The sequence below is a fragment of the Macaca mulatta genome, chromosome 20, assembly GCF_049350105.2.
Source record: "Macaca mulatta isolate MMU2019108-1 chromosome 20, T2T-MMU8v2.0, whole genome shotgun sequence".
NCBI classification, from domain to species: Eukaryota; Metazoa; Chordata; class Mammalia; order Primates; family Cercopithecidae; genus Macaca; species Macaca mulatta.
In genome coordinates, this window is record NC_133425.1 from 85,403,270 (window position 1) to 85,428,857 (window position 25,588).

Genomic DNA, 25,588 nt, shown 5'->3' on the forward strand with positions numbered 1-25,588 from the left:
CTACCAGCTTCAGCCTCCCAACGTGCTGGGATTACAGGCATGAGCCACCACACTTGGTCTCTTAACAGCTTTGTTGAGATATAATCAACATACAATAAACTGCACATGTGTAAGGGTAGAACTGGATAGATTTTGACATATGTATACATTTGAGAAACTATGACCATGATCAGAGATGTGATGAGCATCAAGAAGGAAGCAGATAGTAAACCTATCCTCCATCAACAGATGAATGGATAAAGAAAATGTGGTACTTTACACAATGGAGTACTATTCAGCCGTAAAAAAGAATGAGATCCTGTCATTTGCAACAACATGGATGGAACTGGAAGTCGTCATGTTAAGTGAAATAAGCCAGGCACAGAAAGACAAGCTTTGCACGTTTTCATTTATTTGTGGAGGCTAAAAGAAAATTAAAACAATTGACCAGGGCCAGGTGCCGTGGCTCACGCCTGTAATCCCAGCACTTTGGGAGGCTGAGGCAGGCGGATCACAAGGTCAGGAGATCGAGACCATCCTGGTTAACACAGTGAAATCCTGTCTCTACTAAAAATACAAAAAATCAGCTGGGTGTGGCGGCAGGTGCCTGCAGTCCCAGCTACTCAGGAGACTGAGGCCGGAGAATGGCGGGAACCGAGTAGGTGGAGCTTGCAGTGAGCTGAGATCGTGCCACTGCACTCCAGCCTGGGTGACAGAGCAAGACTACGTCTCAAAAAAAAAAAAAAAAAAAATTGGGCTGGGCGTGGTGGCTCACACCTGTAATCCTAGCTACTCAGGAGGCTGAGGCAGAAGAATTGCTTGAACCCAGGAGGTGGAGGTTGCAGTGAGTCGAGATCACACTACTACACTCCAGCCTGGCAAAAGAGCGAGACTCTGTCTCCCACCCCTCCCCCCGAAAAAATTAGGAAGGCGTGGTGGTGTGTGCGTGTAGCCCTGGCTACTAGGGGGGCTGAGGCAGGAGGATCCCTTGAGTCCAAGAGGTTGAGGCTGCAGTAAGCCGAGATTGTGCCACTGCACTCCAGCCTGGGCGACAGAGTGAGACCCTGTTTCCAAAAAAAAAAAAAAAAAAGGGCTGAGAGAAATTTCCAACGGCTCCTATCTCACCACAAATCAAAGCCAATGTGTTTACTATTAGCTCATAGCCTCCCATATCTGGTCCTCTGCCCTCACTTCACCTTGTGCTAAACTCCAGCCACATGGACCTGCTTCCAGTTCCTCACTCACAGGAGGCTCTTTCGGTTCCTTGAGGGCTTTGCACTCGAGTTTCTACCTGGATGCCCCTCCCACTCTTCAGCGGTTCTCTCCCTTCTGATCCCTGAGGCTTGGCTCAAGCATCTTCCTTCCCTGATCTCAGTCACTGTCTCGTCCAACTGTTTATTTCCTTCTTGGTGCTTATCACATCTCTGATTAATTTGCATCTTTGCTTATTGTCTGGTTCCTTGAGTGATGGGACCTTGTCTGTTTTCTCACCACACTGTCCTAGTGCTTTGACCAGAGCATGGCATATAGTTGGTGCTCAATAAATTTATTTGTGGTGGCTCATGCCTGAAATCCTAGATTTTTGGGAGGCTGAGGTGGGCAGATCTCTTGAGCTCAGGAGTTGGAGGCCGGCCTGGGCAACCCCATCTGAAACAAAACAAAACAAAATAGTAAATGTTCTAAACCAGTATATAAATTCTCTGTAACTGTAGATTCTCCCAGAACTCTGGGATGCTAAGGCTGGAGGATCACTTGAACCCAGACAGTCGAGGCTGCAGTGAGCTATGCTCATGCTGCTATGCTTAAGCAGAGTGAGACCTTGTCTCTTCAAAAATACGAATAAAATAGGGCCAGGCATGGTAGCTCACGCCTGCAATCCCAGCACTCTGGTAGGCTGAGGTGGGCGGATCACTTGGGTCCAGGATTCCGAGATCAGCCTGGGCAATGTGGCAAATGTCTCTATAAAAAATACAAATAAAGTTAGCCAGGTGGTGGCGCTTGCCTGCGATCCCGGTTACTCGGGAGGCTGATGTGGGAGAACCACTTAAGCCTGGGAGGTGGAGGTTGCAGTGAGGTGAGACTGAGCCACTGCACTCCAGCCTGGGTGACAGAGCGAGACCCTGTCCCAAAATAAATAAAAATGTAAAGATTAAAAGTGTTGTTGAATGTCTACAGAGAAATAGAGATGGTCATGACACACTATGTTGTTTGTTTACTTATTTAATTTTAGAGACAGGTTCTTGCTCTGTCACCGAAGCTGGAGTGCAGTGGGCCCCTGCAGCCTCAGATTCCTGGGCTCAAGCAATCCTGCCACCTCGGCCTCCCAAAGTGCTGGGATTACAGGCATGAGCCACCACGCCCGGCCCACACCTTCTGATTAAGAAAGTAGACTTTAAACTGCGTGGAGAGTGTGGGTTTATCTTTGTCTGTCCTTGGAGGAGGGTTCCCATTGCTTTTGTGGACACTGGTTCAGATCAACAACCGGTTCTAACATGCATCTGGGTAGTGGGTCATCTGCTGGGTGGAACCTCCTTCCTCTCAGGGCCAGCCTCAACCGGGGACCCATTCCTTTCTTAGTCTATGTGAGGAGGCACCCTCTGTGTCCAGGCACTGGCCGTGAAGCAGCAAAGAAAGGCAACAAAATGTTGCCTGCAGCTCTTAGCTTCTGGTGGTTGAGGGGTGGGGGTAAGAAATAATAAATAAAAATGTCCAAAACAGAAGACAACAGACAGTGACGAGTGATTAGGGAGATGATGAGTGAGTGAGGGGAAGGTCCCTGCCACCCAGAGATCACTGAGTACCACTGAGCAGAGGCAAGGAGGAGGTGTTCGGGTTACTGGGGAGGAGTGCTCCACAGAGGCTCAGCCAGGCAGGGGCCCCGCTGGGGGTGGGCCTGGCCTGTTGGGAGAGGAGCCAGGAGGTGAAGGTGGGGGTGGGGGTGGGCCTGGCCTGTTGGGGGAGGAGCCAGGAGGTGGGGGTTGGGGTGGGGTGGGCGTGGGCCTGGCCTGTTGGGAGGAGTCAGGAGGTGAAGGTGGGGGCTAACTTCTTCCCAAGGTCCCTCGATTGCCAGGCTGAGGATGAACTGTGGGGCCCAGGTGGGAGCTGAGATGGAAAAGGGCTTTTCTAGAAGGAGGAGCTGGGAGAGAGGCCAGGTGGACGTGGAATCTCTAGGACTGAGGACCTTTTTTTTTTTTTTTTTTTTTTTTTTTTGAGACGGAGTCTCGCGTTGTGTCACCCAGGCTGGAGTGCAGTGGCGCGATCTCCGCTCACTGCAAGCTCCGCCTCCCAGGTTCACGCCATTCTCCTGCCTCAGCCTCCGAGTAGCTGGGACTACAGGCGCCCGCCACCACGCCCGGCTAGTTTTTTGTATTTTTAGTAGAGACGGGGTTTCACCATGTTAGCCAGGATGGTCTCGATCTCCTGACCTCGTGATCCACCCGCCTCGGCCTCCCAAAGTGTTGGGATTACAGGCTCGAGCCACCGCGCCCGGCCGGAGAACTGAGGACCTTGAAGCAGCAGACAGAGCGGCAGCTCAAGGCAGTCTCCCTCCAGATCTGAGTGCATGGAGGAGCACAGGGTCCGAAGCTACCCTGAGCTGGGGTGGAATCTCGCTCCGCCCCTTCTGAGCAATGTGGCCTTGGTGGGGCCGATGGAGTTGCCTGTTCTGTAGGTGACTGCTCGCCCCCAGGCTTCCACAGGGTTAAATGAGATGGTGTTGGGAACAGGGCCCCCAAAATCTGGCCATAAACTGGCCATAAATAAAATCTCTGCAGCACTGTGACATGTTCATGATGGCTGTAACACCCACGCTGGAAGGTTGTGGGTTTACCAGAATGAGGGCAAGGAACACCTGGCACACCCAGGGCAGAAAACTGCTTAAAGGCGTTCTTAAACCACAAACAATAACATGAGCGATCTGTGCCTTAAGGACATGCTCCTGCTGCAGATAACTAGCCAAACCCATCCCTTTATTTCGGCCCATCCCTTTATTTCCCATAAAGAATACTTTTAGTTCATCTATGGAAACAATGCTTACCACTGGCTTGCTGTTAATAAAATACCTGGGTAAATCTCTGTTCAAGGTTTTCAGCTCTGAAGGCTGTGAGACCCGATTTCCCATTCCACGCTCTATATTTCTGTGTGTGTGTCTTTAATTTTCTAGCGCCGCTGGGTGAGGGTCTCCCCGACCCAGCTGGTCTCGGCAAGATGCTGTGTGGCTCCCACTGGGGAGGCCCCCAGTTACTGGCACTGTCATCATGATGCCCACTGAACAAAGTGGGCCAAGCCCAGAGGCAGCCAAAACCACATCTTTCTGCATAGAGGGGAAACTGAGTCCGCGAGCTCAGGGCAAGGGCACCAGGCCCATATGCTGGCCTTCATCTGTCCTCAGCTCCTCCCTGCGGGCACAAGCGGGGGCAGGTGAAGAATCTTCCACCTGAGAAGTGTAAGAGGAGGGACATGGGGGCGGGGAGCAGCGGGCCTGCTCTGTGTATAAACAACCGGACAGCAGGAAGGATGCCAGGGCCCACGGACACCAGCTGCCTCCGAAGTCCCGCCGCCCGGGCCTCCACGGAGCAGCCTCCGAAGCGCAGCGTGGCCGTGTCCTCCGTAAAGAGGGTGGAGCCGCCCCGGGCCCCTCGCTCTCCAGCCGTGAAGCCCCGCCGGGGCCTGCAGGTGGCAACCCGCAAGCCGCCCGCACACGCGGGTTCTCTGTTCCTTTTTTCTCCTCAACCACTGCGGTTAAAAAAAAAAGCTAAAAGCCACCTGTTTTGTTTTTAAACGTGCTGTGGCTTGGATTTCGGCCAGGCCTTTTGTGGTGACAGGAAACCCAGGACGGGCGCCCCGGCCGGGCCTGGCGGACTCCGGGGCTCGCAGACTCGGGCCCCGCGTGCCATGAACCTCCGCGCCGGAGGCGGCAGCAGCGGGCGCCGGGGATCAGCGCAGCGGGGCGGCCGGGCGGATCCAGCGCAGCCGGGAGGCCGGGCAGATGCGGGGCGGCGCGGCGGCGGTCAGGTGAGCGGCGCGGGGCTGGCGGGGACGGGCTGGGAGGGCGGCCCGCCCGGCGCGGGGCCTCGAGAGCTCGGCCGCCCCGCCCCGGGGACCCCGCCGCTGCTCCGGCGTCCACACCAGCTGCGTGCGGGGCACCCGGGCGGCCCAGGGGACCCGAGTGCTTGTGCCCCCTTCCTGGGCTGCTCCGAGCCTCAGTTTCCCCATCTGTGGAATGGGGGGTGGGACAGACCTGCCCCGCGAGGAGCCCGGGACACCAGGGTACCCCGAGCGAGCTCCTGCGGGCGTGGTAGGTGGGGGAGGCACAGTCCTGGGGCGGCTTCTCCCTGCAGCAGGTGGCGAACCCACGGCCAGGCTTCCGTGGCGAGCAGCCCTAGAGGAATGACCGTCCTGTCCCTGAGAGCCCCTGGGCCCTGGCAGGCGATCCAGGTATGGGCAGACAGGGCGCTGTTGACTCCGCACACCGCGGTGACTTCTCAGGTTCTGGGGGTGGCAGCTGCAGTGGTGACACCACTTCCTGGTGGTCACACGGCGGGCAGGGCGCGGGAGGCCAGCTCCATGCGTCCCGAGTGTCCTGAGCTTCAGCCCAGGGTCCCCCTGTGCCCCGGAGCCCCGCCGGCTGTTCTTCTGTTTCCTTTCATTGCTAAGTTGTGGAGTCCTCCCGGATGAGAGCAATGGGCTCTAGAGGAGGGGCCGGGGGTGGCCAGACCTCTGCTTTCATTCTCCCACTTCCTGCCTGCTCCTTTCTGAGGCCAAGTCCTACATCTGGGTGCAGAACTGGTGGGTGAGCCTGGTGGGAAGAGCATTCTGCTCAGAGTCGGCCACTGTGGCCAGCATCCCCAGGTCAGCGTGTGGGGAGATGCTAAGGCTGTGAGGCCAAAGGCCTCGCCTCATTCATCCCCTGCCCATGGGCCAGGCCTGGGGCTGGCACTGACTCTCAGTAAATACGCAAATAAAAGATGCCTTTTTTTCACAGCCCAGAGGAGAGCTCGTAGCCTAGCGTACAGCTGCTGGGCAGAGCAGAGGTGTCCGTGCCAGCGTGCCTGCTTTGATGCTCCTCTGGCCGTGTTTTAAACACCAGGAGGTTTCCAGGGGCTGCCCCAGGCGTAGCTCCTGCACCCTTTTTCCTGGGCTGGTCACCATATGTGATGACAGTGCCAGTCTGTTCTGAGCAGCTCTGGGCTCCTGGCTTCACTGACATCATACACAAGTCCTTAGCCCTTCCATCCACCCCAGAAAGTAGGTGTTCCCCCTGATTTATAGGCAAGAAAATGGAGAACCAGAGTCTAAATCAGGGCTGATTTATTTTTATTTATTTTTTTTTTTGAGATGGAATTTTGCTGTGTTTCCCAGGCTGGAGTGCAATGGCACAATCTCAGCTCATAGCAACCTCCACCTCCTGTGTTCAAGCGATTCTCCTGCCTTGGCTTTCCTGATTAGCTGGATTACAGGCGTGCACCACCATGCCCAGCTAATTTGTTTGTATTTTTAGTAGAGACAGGGTTTCACCATGTTGGTCAGACTGGTTTTGAACTCTTGACCTCAAATGATCCACCCGCCTCAGGCTCCCAAAGTGAGCCACTATGCCCGGCCATGATTCTTTTTTTTTTTTGAGACGGAGTCTCACTCTGTCCCCCAGGCTGGAGTGCAGTGGCGCGATCTCGGCGCACTGCCAGCTCTGCCTCCCAGGTTTACGCCTGATGGAATTTTGCTGTGTTTCCCAGGCTGGAGTGCAATGGCACAATCTCAGCTCATAGCAACCTCCACCTCCTGTGTTCAAGCGATTCTCCTGCCTCGGCTTTCCTGATTAGCTGGATTACAGGCGTGCACCACCATGCCCGGCTAATTTGTTTGTATTTTTAGTAGAGACAGGGTTTCACCATGTTGGTCAGACTGGTTTTGAACTCTTGACCTCAAATGATCCACCCGCCTCAGGCTCCCAAAGTGAGCCACTATGCCCGGCCATGATTCTTTTTTTTTTTGAGACGGAGTCTCACTCTGTCCCCCAGGCTGGAGTGCAGTGGCGCGATCTCGGCACACTGCCAGCTCAGCCTCCCGAGTAGCTGGGACTACAGGCGCCCACCACCACGCCTGGCTAATTTTTTTTGTATTTTTAGTAGAGACTGGGTTTCACCATGTTAGCCAGGATAGTCTCAATCTCCTGACCTTGTGATCCGCCCTCCTCGGCCTCCCAAAGTGCTGGGATTACAGGCTTGAGCCACTGTGCCCGGCCGCGCCCAGCCATGATTCTTAAAAGTAATGGTACTAGGCCAGGCATGGTGGCTCCCACCTGTAATCCCAGCACTTTGGGAGGCTGAGGCAGGCAGATCACCTGAGGTTAGGTGTTCCAGACCAGCCTGGCCATCAGAGCGAGACTCCGTCTCTACAAAAAGTTAAAAAACATTAGCTGAGTATGGTGGCACACACCTGGAGTTCCAGCTACTTGGGAGGCTAATATGGGAGGACCCCTTAAGCCCAGGAGTTTGAGGCTGCAGTGAGCTATGATCTCACCACTGCACTCCCGCCTGGGTGACAGAGCAACACCCTGTCTCAAAAAAAAAAAAAAGTAATAATGATAAGTCGTAATCAGTATTTATTGGGTGCTTACTATGTGCTGGCCAGTGTTCTCTGAACTTAGTAGTAACTACTTTAATCTTGATAATAACCCTGTATGGTACTATTGTAATCCCCATTTGAGACATGAGAGAATGGAGGCAGAGAAGGGTTTATCCACTTACCCAAGGTCATGCAGCTAGGAGCTGGCAGAGCTGGGATTCAAGTTGGGCGTGTCTGTCTTGTTACCATGAGACTATTGGTATCATCAGTCAGAATCTTTTTTTTTTTTTTTTTTGAGGTGGAGTCTCGCTCTGTTGCCCAGGCTGGAGTGCGGTGGCTCAATCTCGGCTCACTGCAGCCTCCGCCTCCCAGGTTCACGCCATTCTCCTGTCTCAGCCTCCCGAGTAGCTGGGACTACAGGCGCCCGCCACCACGCCTGGCTAATTTTTTGTATTTTAGTAGAGACCATGTTGGCCAGGATGGTCTTGATCTCCTGACCTCATGATCCACCTGCCTTGGCCTCCCAAAGTGCTGGGATTACAGGCGTGAGCCACTGCGCCCGGCCCGTATTTATGTAAAATTTAATAGAGATTGGTCCTCACTGCATTGGGCCTGGCCTAATGCCGTCCTCCTGCCTTGGCCGTCCAGAGTGCTGGGATTATAGGTGTGAGCTACCACGCCTGGCCCATTACTGTTATTTTCAGATAGCCCTGATTTAGTCTCTGGTTCTCCATTTTCTTGCCTATAAATCAGGGAGAACACGTACTTCCTGGGGTGGATGGAGGGTAAGGACTTGTGTATGTCAGTGAAGCCAGGAGCCCAGAGCTGCTCAGATCTGCCTGATCTTCTCAAGCCCAGGGAGTCAGAACTGTCAGTCACTTTACCAAGTGTATCTGCTGGGGAGGCTGGGAAGTTATGTGACACACAAAAATGAGGCTCCCCATTCAGGAAGAAGGAGGAGTGATGTTGGGACGGCCTGATTTCCCCTGTGTCCTGGGTGCTCCCTGGGAGACTGGGGAGGTGCTGGCATCGGGCAGCCGCCTCTGGCTCTGTGACCCACCCAAAGTCATCAGGTAATAAGAGAAAGAGGTGGGACTGGGGCCCACGCCCCTTGTGTCTTCCCTGTGCCTCCCTGTTTGGGTCCACGGGCAGCCTATCAATGGGTGCTGGATCCTTTTGGGCTGGCGTGCAGGTGCCCAACCCACACTCCTTCCCCACAGGCACAACAGGCAGGACAGGTCCCATAGGTGGTGTGGAGTCTTGCCCAGTTGCAGGGTAGCCATGTGGGGCTGGGATGGCCACCTTATCCCACTGCCAGTGAGGCAATGAGTTCAAATCCCAGTTCCCCCAGGCCACAGTGTGACTCTGAGCAGGGCCGTCCCCTCTGGGCTCAGCTCTCTTTCTTTTGGGAGAAGGGGCAGAGGATAAATCATAGGATTGTTTATTCTACTTGTGAATTATTTCAGGCTGTAACAGGTGTAGTGAAAGCATAACTAACACTGATGCGGTTACTGAACAACTTTAAAAAGACACCTCCAACTTCCTATAACATCAACAGGCCTTACAGCGAGCTTACTTTGTGCTCAGTCTCTGTTAACTCATTTCACCCTCACAATGGCCCATTACGGATGGGAAATGGAGGCAGGGAGGCTAAGGAATGTGACCCAGGAAGTTATGTGGGAGGGCTGCATGCAAACTGCCTCTACTCCCACCCCAACCAAAGTGCCTTCCTCCCTGCCAGGAGCCATCAGCCCTGTGAGTTCTGCAGTTTTCTGAGCCTCAGAGCGGGAAAAGAGCATTCTTGATTCTTAGCTTCTGCCACGCGGAGAACTAGGCCCTTCCTGCCTGTTTCCTGGGCTCCTGAGGCACAGAGCCGTGGGCCTGGTTCAGCTCATGTTGCTCATCCCAGGATCAGAACCCAAGCCAGAGAGCCTGGATGCATTTGTAGGGGCTTCTCCGTGTGCTGGCAGGGAACCCTCCCAAGATCTCCCACTCCTGGTATGGGGAAGGTGGGCCCTGCTCACCCACATGCGGCAGAGAGGATGGGCCCTGGCACTGTCCCCAGGTGTCCAACCCTGAGTCCTGAGACAGGGGCTGTGGTTTCAGGCTCTGACAAGAAAGCACTTTTTGTTGGGGGCCCAGGAAGGAGGAACCCATTTCTGGGAGGTCTGTCTCACAGGAGCAGGTGGATGGCAAGCTAGAGTGGGGCTGAGTGAGTATCTGGGGCTGAGGCCTAGAGAGGATCCCATAGCCAGCTCTAGGGCTGGAGCTCTGCAACGTCGGGCCAGAGGACCCTGTGCTGGGAAGGAAGATGGGCCACATGCCCTCGTGGGACCTTCATTGTCACCGTGAGCTCTTTCCAAGGGGACACCACCAGTGGGGGCCTGGGCGGGAGGCAGCTGAGGTGTTTCCGGAAAAGGCTGAAGATTGAGGCTGTGGTGTGAGGACTACCCACTTTAGGGAAATGAAAGAGGCCAGCCTCACCCCAGACACCCCAGTGTGGTTGGGGAAAGGGGATGGTCCGTGGTGAGCCTGGTACCTGGGGACTCATCCTGGCGCTGCCTGGCCCTCAGGTGGGATGCTATGGAATATGATGAGAAGCTGGCCCGGTTCCGGCAGGCACACCTCAACCCCTTCAACAAGCAGTCTGGGCCAAGACAGCATGAGCAGGGCCCTGGGGAGGAGGCCCCGGACATCACTCCTGAAGGTGGGTGCTGGTGGGAGTCAGGGTGGGAGCTGGGCAGGTCTCTGACCGTGTACGTGGACCCCCCGTCTTCCTGCTGCCTCCTGTGCAGCCCTGACTTTCCCACAGAGCCGGCACCTGCTGGCTCTTTTCTGTTACCCGTCTGTTCTGTGGTTCTGTGGTTTGTTTCTGTGTCCCTACTAGAATTCACACTCCGAGAGCAGGATTTGTGCCTGACCCGTCCCCGCTGTATCCTAGGGCCCAGCACGCAGTAGGTGCCCAGGGAACACTTGCTGAGTGAGGTCCACTGAGACCTGGTGACGGAGAGGTTAGCTGAGGGAACGTGCTCTGGGTTCCCTCGTCAGAAGGTGGCATGAGCCTTAGAAACTGCAGATGAGGCCATCAGGGGGTGCTTGGAGCAGGGCAGCTGCAGAGACGGCCTGGAGTCAACACTGGGGTTCGTGGACTTTGCCATGTAGCCATCCAGTGGTTTTTCTGTCATCCCCATGGTCATCCATGAGGTGTCTGCCTTAGAAATGGGATGTTTCTATAATGCTATCTCGAGGACCTTTTGGCACTGAGTATCATTCCACCTCCTCCTTTCGAATGTCTCTTTCCCGTCTGCACAAAGCTATGGGCTCCTCTGAAAGCAAACTGGATGGCGTGCAGATCTGAGTGGTGCCCAGCTCCCACAGTGCCTCCTTTCTGTGCGGCTTCCTGAATCTCTTTCCCATTCCTGGCTATCTCAGCTCCTTCCTAGGGGATGGGAGGCAGGAGGTAGCAGCTGACCCTCCACACCTGTCCCCATCTTCCCCCAGAGGCCCTGCCTGAGCTGCCCCCTGGGGAGCCAGAGTTCCGCTGCCCTGAACGCGTGATGGATCTCGGCCTGTCTGAGGACCACTTCTCCCGCCCTGTGGTAAGGTTTTGGATCTGGAAGGGGAGAGGGACTGAGGGAGCCCCCAAGGCAGGAAGGGCCGGGGTTTCCATGTCACTCCCTCCCAGATGGTGGGACGGCGTCCTGTGAGCTGGGGTATAGCCTCACTCCATTGTCAGGCTCAGCAGCCCCCACCTCAGCCAGGGCTCCTGGCTTTGAATCTGAGGCCTGCATGACACCACAGACCCCCACCCTCAGAGCCTGAGTGAAGGCAGGTTGAGACAGCCGGGGATTGGGGTTCGTGAACCTGGGGCTTCTCCTATCCCCTGAGCTCCATGTCTTCATGTAGCAAATGTGCAGAGAGTCGGTTCCCTCTGGGGTCCTTGAGGTCCTGTAGACTTGCAGAGAGTCAGGGTGTGGGAGGTAAGGGGGAAGCTGCTTGTCTTCCTCCTACTGACCAGTAGGTATTACAGGGCCACTCTTGTTTGTTCTGTATTTTGTTCCATGGAAGCCTTGTGTTGAAGAAGAAAAGGGGGAGGCTATAATGATTTTTTTAAAAAGTTTGAGGCTGGGCGCGGTGGCTCACACCTGTAATCCCAGCACTTTGTGAGGCCGAGGCGGGTGGATCACAAGGTCAGGAGATTGACGCCATCGTGGCTAACACGGTGAAACCCGGTCTCTACTAAAAAATAGAAAAAATTAGCCCGGTCGTGGTGGCGGGTGCCTGTAGTCCCAGCTACTCGGGAGGCTGAGGCAGGAGAATGGCGTGAACCCGGGAGGCGGAGCTTGCAGTGAGCCGAGATCGGACCACTGCACTCCAGCCTGGGCGACAGAGAGAGACTCCATCTCAAAAAAAAATGTTTGAAAACCTTTTATTTTTACGCAAACCATCTCCAACTTTTGAGAGAAACATTACGGTAACATTGAAATGTAACTTTGAAATGATTTGAGCCAGGCACGGTGGCTCACGCCTGTAATCCCAGCACTTTGGGAGGCCGAGGCAGGCAGATCACAAGGTCAGGAGATCGAGAGCATCCTGGCTAACATGGTGAAACTCCATCTCTACTAAAAATACAACAAATTAGCCAGGCATGGTGGCAGGCGCCTGTAATCCCAGCTACTCAGGAGGCTGAGGCAGGAGAATTGTTTGAACCTAGAAGGCAAAGGTTTCAGTGAGCCAAGATCATGCAGCTGCACCACTCCAGCCTGGGCGAGAGAGCGAGACTCTGTCTCAAAAAAAAAGAGAGACTTCATATGTGTGTTTCGTATCTTTTTTTTTTTTTCTTTTTCTTGAGATAAGGTCTCTCTCTGTTGCCCCTGCTCTGGACTACAGTGGCGCGATCATGGCTTACTGCAGCCTCGACCTCCTGGGCTTGAGTGATCCTCCCACCTCAGCTTCCTGATTAGCTGGGACTACAGGTGTGCACTACAATGCTCAGATAATTTTCAATTTTGTTTACAGACACGGGGTCTCGCTTTGTTGCCCAGGCTGGTCTCAGGCTCCTTAGCTCAAGTGACCCACCCACCTCCGCCTCCCAAAGTGCTGGCATTATAGGTGTGACCCACTGCACTCAGCTTGTTTCGTGTATTACAACATTTTGAGCACTTCCTTTAGGCCACAGACTGAGCTGCAAGGGGGAGGGGAGGGTGCCACCTCCCCTTTGCCTGGGTCTCAGAGCCCAGCAGCCTGGAGGAGGAGGATGGCTCCTGAGGGCGGGATCCAGGCCCACAGCTCTGAGACCTGATCCCGTCTTCCCCAGGAGCACCAGAGTGTTCTGAGTCTGGGTCCTTGCTGGGCCCTGAGCCCCCTGGTCATTATGTGGCGAAAGCAGCCGGAAGTGCTGGGACTGGCTCTTGGCATCTGCCTGTGCTTGGCAGTTAAGCTGGAGGCCACTTACTCTCCTTCACGACAGCAAATGTCATTTCCCTAGCTTTCCTCCAAGAGGAAACTCTTCAGAAGTAAGTGAAGTGACGTCACAAAAAAGCATCTGGATTTCTCAAAGAAGGAAGTTGTCTTTTGAAAAGCATCTTTCAAACATTAGATTTTCAGAGGCCCGTGGGCAGACAGGTCGGGCTGGGAGTGCGCAGCACCAGGTGGACCTTGACCGTGCTGCCACCTTTCCTGTCCTTGAGCAAGTCCTCAGTGCCCTCTGGCTTCAGTTTCCTTCTCTGGGTGAGGGGTGTCGGGGTCTGCTCTGGGCCTGTCTCGGCAGGTGGGCCTTAACAGGGAGATCCTGCAGGGTGGGTATTTGACTGCCCCCGCCCCCAACCTGGGCAGGGTCTGTTCCTGGCCTCTGACGTCCAGCAGCTGCGGCAGGCGATCGAGGAGTGCAAGCAGGTGATTCTGGAGCTGCCCGAGCAGTCTGAGAAGCAGAAGGATGCCGTGGTGCGTCTCATCCACCTCCGGCTGAAGCTCCAGGAGCTGAAGGTGGGTGTGGGGCCGCCCCACCGTGGGGCAGCCTGGGGCCGAGGCCAGGACTGTGGAACCAGGAGGACCCTGCAGCCTCTGGATCCCTCTCAGGTGGTGGTCTCCCTCTCGGCCACAGGGGCTGGGGTAGAAAGGCTCCAGACCGGCAAGGTGGAAGACGGGCCCTCACCCCACTGCGGGAGGTTTCCCTGTTAGTCTAGACCCTCCTGTTGGAAGAAACAGAAACCCAACCTTAAGTAGCTTAAACCAGAAAGAAAAATGTATTTTCTTGGTGACTGGAAGGTCCTCCAATGTCAGGAATCTTGCTGTCTCCCAACTCGACTTTCTGCGTCTGATCCAGCCTCAGGTAGGCTTTCCAAAACTGTGTGGTGGCAGAGATGGTCCCGGCAACCACACCTTGCTTTCCAGCCGCCGAGCCTCCTGTGCAGATGACAGCTGCCTTTTCTCAGTGGTCATAGCAGGAACCTCAGGCCTGACTTTCATTGGCCAGTCCTGGGCCCACCCCTGACCTGATGACAGTGACTGATTGGCCAGTTCTGGGTCATGTGCCCACCCCTTACCCAATGACAGTGGCTGATTGGCTAGTTCTGGGCTGTGTGCCCACCCACTGAAGCAAGCGGGTGAGCTGAGTTCCTCCCTGAGTGAGCCACATGACCTGGACAAGGACGGGTGGTGTCTTGAAGGTGACAACAAAAGAAGGTGGGGGTCCCAGGCCACGGATGTTCCTGATGCAGTCCTTGGGTCTCTGTGTGCTTTCACCTGGCTACCCTGTGTCCCCTGTGCTGATTCATGAGTCCCTGGGAATGCAGAAAGTAGAATATTCATTAAGAAACAGGTAAATTGGTGGTAACAAAAAAAACCCCAAAACATAGTGGCTTAGAGAAGATGTGTTCAAGGCCGGGCACGGTGGCTCAAGCCTGTAATCCCAGCACTTTGGGAGGCCAAGACGGGTGGATCACGAGGTCAGGAGATCGAGACCATCCTGGCTAACACGGTGAAACTCCGTCTCTACTAAAAAATACAAAAAACTAGCCGGGCGAGGTGGCGGGCGCCTGTAGTCCCAGCTACTCGGGAGGCTGAGGCAGGAGAATGGCATAAACCCGGGAGGCGGAGCTTGCAGTGAGCTGAGATCCGGCCACTGCACTCCAGCCTGGGCGACACAGCAAGACTCCGTCTCAAAAAAAAAAAAAAAAAAGAGAAGATGTGTTCGTTTCCTCACGTAAAAATCCCACGGGTGGTCTGGGGCCCCTATGGCAGCTAATGGTGTTGGAGAGGGCCTCCTTTTCCATTGCCCTGCACCTAACTGGCAGAAAGCGGGAGGGGCAGAGAGGCCGCGTCGCTCCTGCTCACATGCCCGTGGCCCAGCGCAATCCCACACAGCACGTCGCTGCAAGGGATGCTGGGAAAGGTAGCAAAGGATGCTAGGAAAGGTAGCAAGGGATGCTGGGAAAGGTAGCATGTGACCTTGGTGGTGCTTGTCCAGCTGATCATTGTTTACTGTGAAAGGGAGAAAAGGGACGTGGCATTGTGCTGAAACTCACAATCTCTGCTCTAAATGGTGCCTGGAAGAAATAAGCTGAGGGGCTTGTGTGAAGGGAAAGGAACTTCAGCCCAGCTCACCTGTGACCCCTCCCTGACTCACCCTCTGCAGGACCCCAATGAGGATGAGCCAAACATCCGAGTGCTCCTTGAGCACCGCTTCTACAAGGAGAAGAGCAAGAGCGTCAAGCAGACCTGTGACAAGTGTAACACCATCATCTGGGGGCTCATCCAGACCTGGTACACCTGCACAGGTGGGCCGAGACCCAGATGAGGGGGCTCATCCAGACCTGGTACACCTGCACGGGTGGGCCGAGACCCAGATGAGGGGTGAGGAATGAGGGACTCTGCTGGGCTCACGTTCAGATCTGAGCTGTCCAGTGTGGTGGTCACTAGCCAAACATGGCCAAAGTTAAATTAACTAAATATGCATTTCCTCAGTTGTACTGCCTGCGTCGGACAGTGCTGTTCTGAATGAGAATTAAACTAATGAATTACATGGTGTGTCAGTTTGTACAGTGAAGAAAAAGGGAAAGGAACTAGCACGTGTTAAGGTAGAGCGAATGTGATTTAGGGCAGAATGTAAAGGCATCATGTGACTTTTTTTTTTTTTTATACGGAGTCTCGCGCTGTCGCCCAGGCTAGAGTGCGGTGGTGCGATCTCAGCTCACTGCAAGCTCCGCTTCCTGGGTTCGTGCCATTCTCCTGCCTCAGCCTCCGGAGTAGCTGGGACTACAGGCACCCGCCACCACACCTGGCTAATTTTTTTTATTTTTAGTAGAGACAGGGTTTCACCATGTTCGCCAGGATGGTCTCGATCTCCTGACCTCGTGATCCGCCTGCCTTGGCCTCCCAAAGTGCTGGGATTACAGGCATGAGCCACCGCGCCCGGCATCATGTGACTTTTAAGCAAAAACTTGAAGGTCAGGGAACAAGCCAAGAGAATATCTAGGGAGGAATGTTCTGGTGGGGGCAACGCTGCGGTTGATGTGTCCAGTGCCTTGAGGAGAGGCAGAGAGCCAGCTGTGGCTGCAGCTCTGTGTCAGGGGAGGTGAGCTCAGGGGTGGTCAGGGCTTTTCTTTAAGTGCAGTGGGGGCCACAAGTGGGTACTGGACATACTTGGGCTTTAATAGGTTACCCTGGCTGCTGATTGAGCTTGGACTGAAGAGAGAGGTGACTGAGGAGAGGAGGATGACTCTGATTGGGTTGGGACAGGTGGTGGGAGTGAGGAGTATCTAAGTGCAGTGCCAGCTGAAGGTTTGGAAACGGAAAGTAACAGATGAGAAAATTGTCTGACTGGGTGCGGTGGCTCTCACCTGTAATCCTAGGGCTTTCAGATGCAAAGATGGGAGGATCACTTGAGCCCTGGAGTTCGAGGCTGCAGTGAGCTCTGATCGTAGCACTGAACTCCAGCCTGGGCAATAGAGCAAGACCTTGTCTCTTAAAAAGTACAAAACAAAACAAAACAAACAAAAAACAGAGATAGAAACCCATCAGGGTAACTCATGATATTTAAGGGTGGAGCTGCTGAAACGGAGATGGGAAGCTGAGGGCTTGGGAGGGAGGGTGGGGTTTCGTTTGTCTGTTTGGACAGGTTGGGTCTGGTGCTGGGAGTGGCAGGTTGGCACTGGACATGTGAGACAATTGGAGGACAAGGTCTGGGCCACCTTTGGGGCAAGGCTCGGGCCAGGGACAAGAGGATCTTTGAGGTTCTAAGGCTTCCCTTGGTGCCAGGAGGTCTTAGATTGATCTGGGCCTCGGAATGGAACCCATGGGGAGGGGGCAGGCCAGCTGAGGGTGGCCTGGGCTGCAGGTGCACCCTTCCCGCTTTTGAGAACCGTGTGTCCTTCCACCCTAGGGTGTTATTACCGCTGTCACAGCAAGTGCTTGAACCTCATCTCCAAACCCTGTGTGAGCTCCAAAGTCAGCCACCAAGCGGAATACGAACTGAACATCTGTCCTGAGACAGGGCTGGACAGCCAGGATTACCGCTGTGCCGAGTGCCGGGCACCCATCTCTCTGCGTGAGTGGTGGCAGGGAGAGAAGAGGGTGAGGGAGCTGTTCCTCACAGGGGAGCTGGGTGCACCGGTGTGTAAGGACACGTAGGTCAGACAGCTGAGTGAGGCCCTGGGGCAGTCCCTGCTTGTTATCCTTGGGAAGTGACAAGGGTCTGTTGCTGCCGTTTTTTCATTTCTCACTGAAGCAGACACAGGTTCCAGGCATTCTGTAACTCGCCCAGATCACTGAGGAGCACCTGGAGGGCTGGGACCCAGCCTCCACCTTCCCATGTCAAAGTCTCCTAGACAGGGACCAGGGAGAAGTCACACGGCACAGAAAGTCTCCTAGACGGGGACTGGGGAGAAGTCACACAGTTGTCATGCACATGCGTGTCAGCTCTTCTTTCTAGAGAGTTGCTGGTGTTAATTCATGAAGTTTCTGCCGCAGTCCTACAGTGAAGCCCTGTTTATATCTCATTTTACTGATAGGAAAACAGGTCAGTGAGATGCTGGGACCACCTGAGATCTTGTGGCTGAGGATAGGATGAGTCAGGAGGGAACCCTTGGCCTGGTGGCTCTCTCCCTGAGGGTTGTGGTCCATGGGAGGACAGACCATGAGGCTGGAAAGCTGAGTGGGGCTTTGGTGAGGCAGGGACACTCATGGCCCCCTGACCCTGCAGGGGGTGTGCCCAGTGAGGCCAGGCAGTGTGACTACACCGGCCAGTACTACTGCAGCCACTGCCACTGGAACGACCTGGCTGTCATCCCTGCACGCGTGGTGCACAACTGGGACTTTGAGCCTCGAAAGGTGGGAGTTGGAAGGTGGGGGCATCCCACTGGCGAGGGAGAGCAGGAAGGAGGATGGGGGTGTGGAGCCGGTGTACCCCGGGGTGTGTGCTGCTGGCTGCACGGGCCCTGGGTGGGTGTGAGAGGTGTCACCCGGCCATGCCTCGCAGGTATCTCGCTGCAGCATGCGCTACCTGGCGCTGATGGTGTCTCGGCCCGTGCTCAGGCTCCGGGAGATCAACCCTCTGCTGTTCAACTACGTGGAGGAGCTGGTGGAGATTCGCGTGAGGCTGGAGCCCTGGAGTGGGGGGCAGGGGCGCTGTGTCAGATGGGCCCTAGGGCTGGGCCAGTACCCTCTTCTCCTCTGGGCCATGGGAGGTTCTGAGCAGAGGAGGGAGGCCACCTGCTTAGGGTCAGCTGGGCACCATGGCTGCCCTTTTGGTTGAAGATGCTGGAACCGTGTCCAGTAGTGATCTGATGCCAGGCAAGAACGCAATATTAAATTTTCTAATAGCCATATTAAAAAAGTAAAAAGGGCTGGGCGTGGTGGCTCAAGCCTGTAATCCCAGCACTTTGGGAGGCCGAGGTGGGTGGATCACTTGAGGTCAGGAGTTCTAGACCAGCCTGACCAGCATGGTGAAACCCCATCTCTACTAAAAATACAAAATCAACCAGGTGTGGTGGTGCACGCCTGTATCCCAGCTACTCGTGAGGTTGATGCAGGAGAATCACTTTAACCCCGGAGGCGGAGGTTGTTGTGAGCCGAGATCGTGCCACTGCACTCCATCCCGGGCAACAAGAGTGAAACTGTGTCTCAAAAAAAAGTAGGCCGGGCGCGGTGGCTCAAGCCTGTAATCCCAGCACTTTGGGAGGCCGAGACGGGCGGATCACGAGGTCAGGAGATCGAGACCATCCTGGCTAATATGGTGAAACCCCGTCTCTACTAAAAATACAAAAAACTAGCCGGGCGAGGTGGTGGGCGCCTGTAGTCCCAGCTACTCGGGAGGCTGAGGCAGGAGAATGGCGTAAACCCGGGAGGCGGAGCTTGCAGTGAGCTGAGATCCGGCCACTGCACTCCAGCCTGGGCGACAAAGCGAGACTCCATCTCAAAAAAAAAAAAAAAAAAAAAAAGTAAAAAGAAATAAGTGAAGTTAATTTTAATAGTATATTTTATTTAGCCCAATATATCCAAAATATTATTTCAACATGAAATCAATGTACGTTTTTGAGATAGTTACATTCTTTTTCTTTTTGTGCCACGTCTTTGGCTCTAGCATGTGTCCTCTGCTGAATCTCACTGCAGGGCAGCCACTTCCATGTGCTCCATGGCTGTGCATGGCTGGGGCCACTCTCTTAGCCAGCGGTGAGGGAGGAGGTAGGGCGGGAGCCGAGGGCAGACGGGAGCTGCAGTCCCGGCAGGATGTGACGGCGTCTCACGCGAGGTGGTGAAAGGAGTCAGGTCCCGTTTTACCCAGGAGGAGACTGTGGCAGCAAGTTGAGTTGCCAAGGCCGGGGCTGGGGAGGCCACTGGGATTTCTCTGGAAGTTTGGCTTGGTCCTGAGGCTGCTGGCTCCCAGACAGTTGTCTGCCTGTGGGGCCGGGTGGGGGCAGAGGGAACGGAGGGTTTTCTGGGCCACGGTAAGCGAGCCTCACGGTCCTGCCCAGTCCGGGAGCTGTGATTTTGGGCTTTGGTGAAGCACTCAGATCTCGGCCCACCCGGGTGTGAGGCGAGACGTCTGTGAGCAGGGCTCCCTGTGAGGCCCACACTGGGGCAGCCCTGTGTCCTGGCTGAGGAGGCCTGCCTGCTCCCGCCTTGTTTGCAGAAGCTGCGCCAGGACATCCTGCTCATGAAGCCGTACTTCATCACATGCAGGGAGGCCATGGAGGCTCGCCTGTTGCTGCAGGTCAGACTGCCAGCGGGACTGGCCCTGATGGGAAGCGCAGCCAGGGCAGTGAGGCTCCTCCGGCTCAAGTCTTTTCCAGACAGCTTGTGCATGGAGTGCCTTTAGCAGAGGGGCTCCCGGTTCCCAAGGAACAAAGCAAACAGGCGTGCAGCCCACAAAAGAGTTCTCCCATTAGTTCAGTTCGGGAAACCCTGTATCCTTTATGTGAATCTCCATAGGGGTGGGTCCAGGCCAGCCCTCCTCAGGCCAGTTGACCACAAAAGCAATTTCAGGGTTCATCTAATTATTTATTCAACAGATACAGATGTTCTAGATTCTGGAACAGTGAACGAAACAGGCAGGAAAGCTTGCCCTGAGAGAGTGCCTTTCAAGTAGGGAAGACAAGAAAAATAAGTTGTGTGTTGGCGGGGTGAGCTGTGTGACAAGACAGAGAAGGAGGGGTGGGGAACACGGGGGTGCAGTGTGGCTGGGAGGGGCTGCATTGGGGAGTGGAGGGCGGCGGCTACACGGGTCAGGAAATGTGGCCCAGGTCCATCTTCCCCTGTTGGCTTCCTGGGGCTCCTGGATTCTACTCCTGGGGCCCAGACCCTTCTGTAGCTCGTTTCTCTGTGGACACCCGGGCCCTGACCGCTGGAGCGACCATGGGTGGGCAGTGGGAGGAGCCCTCCCCAGTGCAGGGGTCACAGCTGCTGGGACTTGGCAGCTCCAGGATCGGCAGCATTTTGTGGAGAACGACGAGATGTACTCTGTCCAGGACCTCCTGGACGTGCATGCCGGCCGTCTGGGCTGCTCGCTCACCGAGATCCACACGCTCTTCGCCAAGCACATCAAGCTGGACTGCGAGGTGGGCCTCTGCCCGAGGGCTGCTTTTCTCCAACCCCAGCCCTGAGGGGGGATTGGCAGGAGAAGCAGCCCAGCCCGGTGTGTCCCTGGCCTGGGAGTGCCCAGAGGAGGTGGCACTGACATGCCCGTGCCCCAACCCCACACTGTTCCCCCAGCGGTGCCAGGCCAAGGGCTTTGTGTGTGAGCTCTGCAGAGAGGGCGACGTGCTGTTCCCGTTCGACAGCCACACGTCTGTGTGCACTGACTGCTCTGCCGTCTTCCACAGGTGGGTGTGGCCTGCGCCCTGCACTCAGGGGCTGGGGCTCTGCCCCATCCTCTGGGGAGCTGCCCCTTGGCCTCCGGTAGGATGATGCTGTGGGAGCTGGCACTGCTACCCCAAGAGAGGGGAGACGTAAAGACTCTGACTCACAGGGCCTTTGCTGACCCTGAGATACGAAGTCAGACCCTGATGTCTGTGACTAAATGAGAAGTTCCCTTAGGAGCAGCACCTGGGGGATGAGGGGGCTGCCCCTTCCCAGGGCCATCCCGGACCAGCCCCTGAAACTCCAGCTTGGTCTTGGATGTGTTCACAGCATCCCAGCTGCTCCCTTTCTTCACTAGGATTGAAGTCACTCTTTCAGGGTTAGGATAGGCTAGAGATTCCCAAACTTATAGTTCCTGTCACCTTTTCATGTCTCAGTAATTTTTTCAAAGTGTTTCTAAGCCAAGGCCGGGCGCGGTGGCTCAAGCCTGTAATCCTAGCACTTTGGGAGGCCGAGACGGGCGGATCATGAGGTCAGGAGATCGAGACCATCCTGGCTAACAAGGTGAAACTCCGTCTCTACTAAAAATACCAAAAATTAGCCAGGCGTGGTGGCGGGCGCCTGTAGTCCCAGCTACTCAGGAGGCTGAGGCAGGAGAATGGCGTGAACCCGGGAGCTGGAGCTTGCAGTGAGCTGAGATCGCGCCACTGCACTCCAGCCTAGGCCACAGAGCCAGACTCGGTCTCAAAAAAAAACAAAAAAAAAAACAAAAAAAAAAGTGTTTCTAAGCCAAAAGAAATTCCTGGCCGGGCGCGGTGGCTCAAGCCTGTAATCCCAGCACTTTGGGAGGCCGAGACGGGCGGATCACGAGGTCAGGAGATCGAGACCATCCTGGCTAACACGGCGAAACCCCGTCTCTACTAAAAAATGCAAAGAACTAGCCAGGCGAGGTGGCGGCGCCTGTAGTCCCAGCTACTGGGGAGGCTGAGGCAGGAGAATGGCGGGAACCCGGGAGGCGGAGCTTGCAGTGAGCTGAGATCTGGCCACTGCACTCCAGCCCGGGCGACAGAGCGAGACTACGTCTCAAAAAAAAAAAAAAAAAAAAAAAGAAATTCCTAACACTTTGATTTATTAAGTACTTATGCTCTCTCGTTTTTTTTCCTAGCCACTAGACCAACAGGAAAAAATATTTATGTTCAAACAACTTTATAAGTATTTATATCCTAAAGATTTAGTGGCTCTTTGGAAAAATAGTATACACAAATTAGAAGAAAAACATTTTAATTTCATTCTTCAGTAAGTTCTTACTCATGATACGAGTGCACCTTTCGGGCCCCACACATCTTCCAGACCTGGAATCAGACGGAACACTCCCCAGCAGCTTCTGTCCCCTGATTTTTGCCTGGAATTTGCTACTTTTCATAGCAACTGCTGAAATCCCAGCTCTACAGAGCTATGGTCACACAGATGGGACTGTGGCAGAAACTAAGGTTGAGACTGACTCACTTGAGCTAGTCGTTTGCTCAGTGTCTGACAGATGTTAATTACTGCTGTGTTCTGTTTAAAAGTTTAAACTAGGCTGCAGTGCCCCAGGGTTCCCTGATGCAGAGTTTGGGAGCCAGGGGAGGTGCCAGGCACGCTGGGATAGGAACAGGTGGGAATCGTGAGGAAGGGCTCAGTCTGGCGCGGTCACCTGGCTCAGCCCCTCAGCTGTGTGAACTGGGACCTGTGTGGTCGGGGGATAGCAGGGAACGTGAGGACCCCTTGGAGGTCCACATCTGCACGCCGGGAAGCGCTCTTCACACGGCCATACAGTCATATGCATCTGGGTGCAGACCCCGATTCTGCCCTTTGGTAGTGGCTGTAGAGGGGATGACAGGAGCTGATCTAGGATGCTTGGGGGGTTCAGTGCTGGAGTTTCCTGTGCAGAGAGCCCCAACCTGTTTCTGCCCCCAGGGACTGCTACTACGACAACTCCACCACGTGCCCCAAGTGTGCCCGGCTCAGCCTGAGGAAGCAGTCGCTCTTCCAGGAGCCAGGTCCTGACGTGGAGGCCTAGCACTGAGGAAGAGTGCTGGGCACCCTGCCTGGCCCGCCGGGACCCACCCTGCCAACGTCAAGTTGTTCGTCCTGCTCTGGAGACCCCTGGGGTGTGGCCCCTGGACCCCTCCACCCCTGCTGGGTGGGCAGTGTCGAGGACCGAGGGGGTGGGTAGTGTCAGGGACCGTTGTCTCCCAGGTGCTTGCTGGGACTCGGGGCGGCCGCACCTGGGTGTGCTGCTGTGAGGGGTCCTTGCGTGGCCCCCATCCTTCCCCCAATGGGCAGGGAGTTGGGGGGACATCTCACCTCCCCCATGGCACAGAACCCTCCACACTCCTGGACCAGGGCATCTGGGCCCTAGAGATTCCACAGCTCCTGTCCTGGCCACCCTGGAAACTCGTCAGGCCAAGACTCCGAGAGAGCTTCAGAGGAGAGTTGAGTAACACCTGAGGACGTGGCTGCACACACCAGCCGAGGGCTGAGTCTCACCTGCAGTGGGGTTTCGGCTCTGCCTGGAGGCTCCATCCCTTTCAGCCACTCGTCGCCTTCTGGTTGTCCCCAGCTGGGGCTGTTCACAGTTGTCACCTGTCGACCTGACTCTACCCTGGCCTGAGATTCAAAGGCCTCACTGGGTGGTCAGTCCAGTGGGGTTACCTGTTGTTTCTGTACAGCAGCAGGGAAGGGGGCCGTGGAGCTTTTCCCTGCTGGGCGCTCCTGCCTTGGCCCAGCCCCTTTCCTGGTGCTCCAAGCTGGGAGGCCGTGGCCCCAGCCTGAGGAGGGTGTCCTGGCCTCCAGGTGTGGAGCAGGGACTGTGTGCTGCGGGAGGTTTCAGTGAGGCGATGGGATCCTACAGGGGTCCGGTGGCATTTCTTGGAACCAGATTTGCCTGAGGAACTCGGTCCTGCTGCCTGTGGAGGGCTCTAGATAGCTCGGGAACGACCAGCCAGTGGCCTTTTGTTTGGGGGCCTGAGGTCAAGAGCTGGGAGTATTTGCTCGACAGCCCATTCAGGAAGATCAGGGCAGGGGCGTGTGGGAGGTCCCTCACTCCACAGGACAGAGGCCCCTGGACAGCAGAGGAAACCTACGGCTCTGGGTGAGGGGACACTTGGCTTTGCACTTTACAGATCCTGCGGTCCACGAGGGGCCTCAGGAGAGGACATGTCAGGACACGGCTTCCCAGCCTTCTGCCGTGGGAAGTGGGGGTGCTCCTGTCTGTCCTTTTCCCCCACACCCTGGACTGCACTTGGCTGTTGGTACACATGGTTGGCACACATGGTGGGCAGAGGGCAGAGAAAATGTCACTGCTTGGATATTTGTCCCCTTTGACCAGGAAGCCCAAGAGGAGACACCTCAGCCAGCAGAAAGGCCACCCAGCTCACTGGCTCATTCCAGGAGCGGGAGACACGGCAGGGTCTCCTCTTCGCCCTCCGCCATCAGGAAGGGGATGGTGTCCTGTCCCCACTGTGGTGGCTTTAGGCGACGTTCTTACTGTCTGCTCTGCCTCGGTTTCCCCATCTGGAAAATGGGGGCAGGGGTACTGACCTACCTCAGGTGGCAAGGTGAGCAGGGAACATGTTGGAGTCCTTTAGAGAGTGTGATGTGAGGTTGGATCAACAGTGTGTGTTCCTGTCCTGCTTCCCCTTCCTCTTTGGGGCTGAGGAGGGGGTTAAAGGCCAAATGCTGTTTCCCAACACCCTGAAGTCTACACACGTCTCATGAATGCATCACACTTCTGTCATATGGATATTAGCCATTCCGAAATCTGTGTAATCAACTTCACATTATTCAAGTTACAAATCACTGTGTCCATAGAAAAATTATACTGGCATTTGCTGGACAAAGGGTTGGGCCCCTTTTATTTTTACCTGCCACCCAGCATCTCCCCCACCTGCCCCTTCTAGGTGACACGGTCTGTAAACAGAATCATGTATGGGTCTTTGTCTGAGTCTGTAGCACAGCAGGAAAAGCCCAGCAAGGACCCAGTTTGCACCGACAGCACCCACACCATGGGTAGTCCCACAGCAGGGAACCAAGCTGGCCTGAGGCATGCCCAGTTGTAACAATGCTGCTGTCACTGTCTCATTAAATATATGTCCTTTCGCCTGGTGTGTGTGTGGTGAATTGGGGACAAAGTAAGAGAAATTGGTTTGTTGACACAGAAGTCATTTGCAGGCTTAGGAAAGAGCTTTTGCCATCCAGTGGGGTTGAATGTAATATGGTGTGAGGTGAAATAACATGTCCTGATTGGTTGGGAGAACGACCTGTGGTGGTATCACACAGACTTGTTGAACATCTCTGGGCTTAAGCTGTTCTCCTGCCTCCACCTCCTGAGTAGCTGGGACTACAGGTGCATGCCACCACGCCCAGCTAATTTTTTGTATTTTTAGTAGAGACAGTTTTACCATGTTGGCTAGGCTGGTCTCAAACTCCTGGCCTCAGGTGATCTGCCCGCCTCGGCCTCCCAAAGTGCTGGGATTACAGGCGTGAGCCACGGCGCCCGGCCAGGCATCAGTTTTTCTTAGTGTCAGATGTCCTTCCAGAAGGGCATTCCCACCGGCAGTGTATGACAATGTCCATTACCCTATAGCCTCAACAGCAGATTGTGTGGTCATACCTTTCAATGCAGTGTGAGAAATGTGTATTTGTCATTTTAATTTGCATTTCTCTAATCATGAGTGAGGTCAAACTTCTCATATATTTCAGGATCTAA

At 55.1% G+C, this 25,588-nt stretch overlaps 1 protein-coding gene and 1 long non-coding RNA gene across 27 annotated transcripts; one reads left to right on the forward strand and one right to left on the reverse strand.

The window, feature by feature from the left end:
* Positions 1-374: 374 nt before the first annotated feature.
* Positions 375-4,992, reverse strand: LOC144338217 (uncharacterized). Its single transcript, XR_013412180.1, has 3 exons — positions 4,041-4,992; positions 1,176-1,626; positions 375-1,043 (listed from the first exon to the last, which is right to left on the reverse strand). It is a non-coding gene; the product is annotated as an uncharacterized LOC144338217 (long non-coding RNA).
* Positions 4,965-24,978, forward strand: DEF8 (differentially expressed in FDCP 8 homolog). Of its 26 annotated transcripts, none has more exons than XM_077986884.1 (14): positions 4,965-4,992; positions 5,319-5,415; positions 5,963-6,203; positions 10,116-10,249; positions 11,044-11,141; positions 13,378-13,527; positions 15,179-15,320; positions 16,925-17,089; positions 17,744-17,871; positions 18,020-18,133; positions 19,673-19,753; positions 20,457-20,597; positions 20,752-20,861; positions 22,795-24,978. In XM_077986884.1, the coding sequence occupies exons 4-14, from the start codon at positions 10,126-10,128 to the stop codon at positions 22,895-22,897; spliced, it is 1,356 nt and encodes a 451-aa protein (XP_077843010.1). In that variant the 5' UTR covers positions 4,965-4,992; positions 5,319-5,415; positions 5,963-6,203; positions 10,116-10,125; the 3' UTR covers positions 22,898-24,978. The 26 variants fall into 26 exon arrangements, with proteins under 26 accessions (XP_077843010.1, XP_028696983.1, XP_077843015.1 ...); XM_028841150.2 differs by lacking the exon at positions 5,963-6,203 and adding an exon at positions 9,284-9,540; XM_077986889.1 differs by lacking the exon at positions 5,963-6,203 and adding an exon at positions 9,284-9,540 and having other exon boundaries at positions 20,508-20,597.
* The last annotated feature ends 610 nt before the right edge of the window (positions 24,979-25,588 follow it).

Coding starts and splice junctions, on each gene's coding strand:
- DEF8 (XM_077986877.1), top strand. CDS start 4,967: ATGCGGGGCGGCGCGGCGGCGGTCAG. Junction 5,538..10,112: donor GCGGGCAGGGCGCGGGAGGC/CAGCTCCATGCG, acceptor CTGCCTGGCCCT/CAGGTGGGATGCTATGGAAT. Junction 13,528..15,178: donor TGAAGCTCCAGGAGCTGAAG/GTGGGTGTGGGG, acceptor CACCCTCTGCAG/GACCCCAATGAGGATGAGCC.